The 5229-nt window shown below is 39.2% G+C and overlaps 1 protein-coding gene across 1 annotated transcript; it reads right to left on the bottom strand.

The window, feature by feature from the left end:
• Positions 1–1326: 1326 nt before the first annotated feature.
• LOC149177706 (disease resistance protein UNI-like) lies at positions 1327–2955 on the bottom strand. The gene has a single exon (XM_089421850.1). It carries the CDS (start codon positions 2953–2955, stop codon positions 1327–1329), a length of 1629 nt encoding a protein of 542 aa, XP_089277976.1.
• Positions 2956–5229: the final 2274 nt, after the last annotated feature.

Raw genomic sequence — 5229 nt, 5'->3', positions numbered from 1 at the left:
ATTATAAGAGCTTGGAATTAGCTTGGAATTTCGAAGTAACATCGACGTCCATTTTGGTGCTAGTGTATAGGTTGCTTTTTCTAGTGACTAAACTTTTAGGGAAAAAAATGATCACTAAATTGTGCTAATCATTGCCTACTAAATTCGGGGTATATTTGTCTTTGGAATCATGGTCAAGATTCAAACCAAAGAACATGCCTTCACGAATTCTGAAAATTGGACAAACTAGCTGGCAGTGGTCACTGATTATATTCCTATTTAGTGGGTACAACTGACTCTTTTGTTAAGCCCTGTTTTGTGTATGCCAGTATGTATGTCTCCTGTCGTTCGAAATTTCACATTTGGTCAGAGTCAATGCAGTGTATCATTTTAAAGTACAAGAATCCAAATTTCAAACAGCATGTTTTATACCAAATTCTTCTCCGATGAAATTATGTTTTATACCAAGCATGTCCATAACGTGTAGCAATAGTAAATCAAACATATATGCCAAATAAATAATATACAGAAAAAATTACCATAACTTAGTTGTCAATCAGCAATAAATAATATATAGAAAAAACTATCATAACTTAGTAGTCAATCAACAGTGATAAATAATATATAGAAAAAATTATCATAACTTAGCCGTCAATCAACAGCAGGGTAGTTATTATTGGTTGTTGTTCATAAAAGATGAGTCAACTGATTAATCACAGTGATTCAAGAAAATCCATGTAACCTGGAATAGAATAATTCATTGATGGTTTGAAAAGGGGCAAGCTTTTACTCTTACTAAATAACTCTATGTAACCTAGAATAGAATAATTCATTGATGGTCTGTAAAGGGGCAAGCTTTTACTCTTACTAAATAACTCTATGTAACCTAGAATAGAATAATTCATTGATGGCTGTAAAGGGGCAAACTTTTACTTTTACTAAATAACTCTATGTAACCTAGAATAAAATAATTCATTGATGGTCTGTAAAGGGGCAAGCTTTTACTCTTACTAAATAACTCTCTAAGTCAAGCTTTTACTCTTACTAAATAACTCTCTAAGTGATGGGCCATAAATCTATTTCCTTACATTCTATAAACACGAATACTTTAATCAAACAAAAACAATTTTAAATCGCTCCAAAATCAATTTATCGTATTTATATATACACACTTCACTATGAGACCAAAATATATATATAATTTTCAACGTATCAAATAATCTTTCCATTGTATGAATATTTTCTTCATGTTAACTTCCTTCCCTGTAAATTTAATAAGAATAATAAAAGGGAAGACAAGGAATGTGCAGGAAAACCTCTAAGATGTAGTAAATATGCAAAGCATCTTTAAATTCTAACAAAAATATTACATTGAAAATGCTTAAGATTTTCGAGTTCATATATTACAGATGGTATTGATGTTAGTTTAGAACATTCCAACATATTTAAGAATTGAAGTTGAGAAAGACGACCTATGGCCTGAGGCAAAGATTTTAGCTCAGAACATCCTGACAAATTTAAAAACTGAAGGTTTGAAAGATGGCCTATGTCCTCAGAGACATCCTCAATTTCAGTGTAACTTACATCCAAATACTCAAGTTGTGTCAATTGCCATAACGTTGTTGGCAATACTTTTATTTTTGTTCTAGACAGATCTAAAACCCTGATTGAAAGGAAGTTGGATAGAAACAAATTTGGGACTTCTTTCAATTCCTTATTTCCTCCCAGAATTAGAGTCACAAGTTTCGTGCATTTCAATTGCAATCGCTTTGCAGGTAGACATTTAATATTATTGCTGTAATATGATATTCTTTTCCAAGCATTCATGGCCATGTGGATCGGGAAACTTTGAAACCGTTGACCGGCCACGAATAGACAATGTTCCTCCCTCCCTCCAATATAAATGGCCAGATCACGGAGAGTATTGTTAGTTTTCAAAAAGATTCTTCCATGGGGAATGTGCGTTACCTGGAAGAAACAACGATCTACAAGTAACTTTATAGAACTCTGGGCGGTGCTGATGCTCTTAACAAGACCTTCTGAAACCCACATGCCCACCATCTTCTCCACCTCAATATCTTCCTCTCTCGGAAACATGGCACAATACAGGAAACAACTTTTGAAGTTTGCATCGGGTAATCTCTCATAACTCCATCTCAATATCTGATACAAGTGCGCATCAATGCAACGATACAAGTGCGCAGCTGGGAAAATATGCTCAATCGGTGTTTGCATTTGTGTTAAAGCAAGATTCCACTCATTTACAGAGGTGTTGGCCTTCATTGTTGCAGCTATTACATGTATGGCTAACGGTACACCTTTGCACCCATCGGCAAATTTTCTGGCAATATGCTCTAAATCTTGCGGACGATTGTCGTCTTTGAAAGCGACATTGCGAAACAACTCCCAAGATTCATCGCGGGTCAGGGGTTGTATATTTATAGATTTGTTTGCCCCCGTTTCTTTAATCACATTCCTCTTGCGACTAGAGCATATGAATTTGCTTCCTTTGCCATTGCCAAATCCCACGCACAATTTGTTAAGATCGAGTGGACTCCACAAGTCATCAAAAATCAGAAGAAATTTCTTGGTTTTAAGATGTTCTAACAGTTTAATCCTCATGTCGGACCTCCCCATTTCATTATTAAAATAGTGAATACCTAGATCTAACTTAAGTGTCCGAACAATACAATCTTGCACCTCTAGAATACCCAATTGGCCGACTGTAACCCAAATGACAACATCGAAGAAGTCACTAACCTTGTAGGTGCTGTAGACTTTCTGGAGCAATCTAGTTTTCCCAAAGCCAGCGCCGCCACATACACCAATTATGCGAACATGGGGAGCTTCCCTTAACCAGCGCTCTACAAGCACCTCGCCATGTTTAATCCCCGCCTCTATAACAAGCTCCTCTACCAAGCCTGTTGTAGGGTTCGTCATCAAGAGCTCACGACCTTCTTGAAAGAGGTTAATCATACGTGCCGGCCATTTCCCTCTAAGTGGCTTTTGTGTGGCGCGAATGAAAATCCTCGCCCATTTAATTAGATCTTCTATCTTTGCCAAATAACCCTCCACACGTGGGGGCGCCCTTTGCTGTTGTTGTTGGAATATTAATTCCAACTGCACAGCGGCAGGCGGACGTGGGCAGCCAACTCAGCCAGCACGCTGCACCCGAAACCGCCAGAACGAAACCACCCTCTTGTTCGCACCGCCTTTGGCAAAACGCTGTATCCACCGGAAGGGCTCCGAACACACTCTCTTGCCGCCACGCGTCCCATGTACGAACGCCCCAAAACCACTTTCCCCGGACGGTAAAGGTCGTGCTGGTTGCCGAAGAGTGGTGTGCGAATTGTGTTGGATCAGGTCTGCAGGTTCAGATCTCCGAGAAGCTGCGCGAAGTTTAATGAGCGAGCGTGACGAATGGGGTGGCGACACGTGGCACCGAAGTGACGTCAGCCGACCCCCGCCCGCGTCAAATCAATTTTCTTTGTCGTTTTCTTTGGTTGACTGCCGTAGGTGAAAAGTCATGTTTTTAATGGTTTTACGTGGAATTAGGTGGCGGCCCGTTTAATGTGGTTATGGGCACATACGTTTTATATATTTTATATATATGTATGTACGTAGTTTAGGTGTGGGCCATTTAATATAGTATGGGCCATTTTTATATGTTTTTTATATATGTTTCATATAGGTTGTAAAAGATATATATACGTGCAGCAGTTTTATGTAATGGGTCTACTCACGGTGGTGGCCGCGTGTGATATTTTTTTAATGTAGAACAGGGCGTGCTGTAGTTATTTTTTTGGTGTGCCTGCGTGCAAAAATGAAGTAGTTCATGGAAGTGTAGATTGAACGCCAGGCAAATGAATGCACAGAAGAAAGCACAGCAGTGCTGGAAACATAACAGAGGCAAACTGTTATGTATTGTTGACCATAAAGAAAACACAGGAACAGCTTGAAGCTGTTTTGTAAATACCCACAGCAGTGGAAGACCAGAAGTGAGAGAGAGACAGAGTTTCTCCAGTGAATCCCTCTCTGCGCAGAGGATGAAGCATGTATCAGTATTTTTGTTTTAAATCAATAGAAGTTTTTTTTACTGTGTAATGGACTGTGTTCTGAGTTAATTTTTTTTTATTAAAGAGGTTCTCTGCAAATGATCCTGGAACAAAGGAAACAGAGCATTGGCTCTGTGATGTCTGTTTGTATGGTTTTGGTATTTTCCCCATGTAAAAATACCCAACAGTGGTATCGGAGCTAGTCCAGGCTCTTTGATGGTGACAGAGCAGGTTCATGCTCTTTGAAGACTCAAAGAAGCTGAAGGAAGTTGTGGTTGCAGCAGAGAAAGCTTCTCCAGCAGTGTGAAGTTTCAGCCAAAGGGATTCAGGTATTTCTCAAGTTTTTGAGTTATTATTAAAGACAGTCAGTTGTTTTAAAAAAAACACAGTCAAGTATTTAAAGCCTAGATAAGAATGGCAAGGTCAAAGAAGAAAGCCTCCAGGGCTGTTAAAAATGTGTCTCCCTCCTCTACTAAACTAGAAGGGAATCTATTTGAAAGCATTGTATTTGAGGTTCCAAAGTTTGATGGAAACTTTGATGTATGGGAAATAATGATGAGGGCTTTCCTAATGTCTGAGGGGATTGATGTCTGGGAGTCAGTGATTGATGACAGCAAGATGGATAAAGAATCCATGGAGTATGATGCACAAGCAGCAAATACTATCTTGGATGGTCTCCCTGATTCTGTGAAGAGGAATCTTGGAAAATATACATCAGCAAAGGATATATGGGACAGACTGCATGACCTTCATGCAAAGGGAGCACTGACCATGACAATGGGTCAAGATGAACCCATAATAGAAGCTGAGAATGAGAAGCTTGACCTCATCAAGCTTCAAGAAAAAGAAAGGGATGAAGAACTTGCCAAGCTTAAGAAGGAGCTTGACCAATGCAAGAGGAAACATTATGAAGAAGTCATATCCATGACAAATCAGCTGAATGAAGCAAGGAAGCAAGCAGATGCCTTGTCAAGTCAACTTGAACAAAGGCACATGAGGGTGAACAAACTTGTGGAAGAGATTGGACAATATAAGGTAGAGGTATCCTCCCTTAAGTCCGAACTAGAAGAAGCCAGGAAGCAGGCACAAGGAGCTGAAAAGAAAATGAAGAGCAGTCAAGCAAATGATGAAGAAGTCTCCAAAATGAAGACTAACATTATCTCCTTCAAAATAGTAGCAGCTGAAGCTACTCGTA

This window comes from Pinus tabuliformis, chromosome 4_1 (genome assembly GCF_031772625.1).
Source record: "Pinus tabuliformis cultivar Carrire ecotype Pingquan chromosome 4_1, CPIR1, whole genome shotgun sequence".
NCBI classification, from domain to species: Eukaryota; Viridiplantae; Streptophyta; class Pinopsida; order Pinales; family Pinaceae; genus Pinus; species Pinus tabuliformis.
This window is presented reverse-complemented; position numbering and strand designations above follow the sequence as displayed.

Excerpts from the sequence above, each read along its gene's own strand:
- LOC149177706 (XM_089421850.1), bottom strand. The coding sequence starts at position 2,955 with ATGATTAACCTCTTTCAAGAAGGTCGTGAGCTCTTGATGACGAACCCT.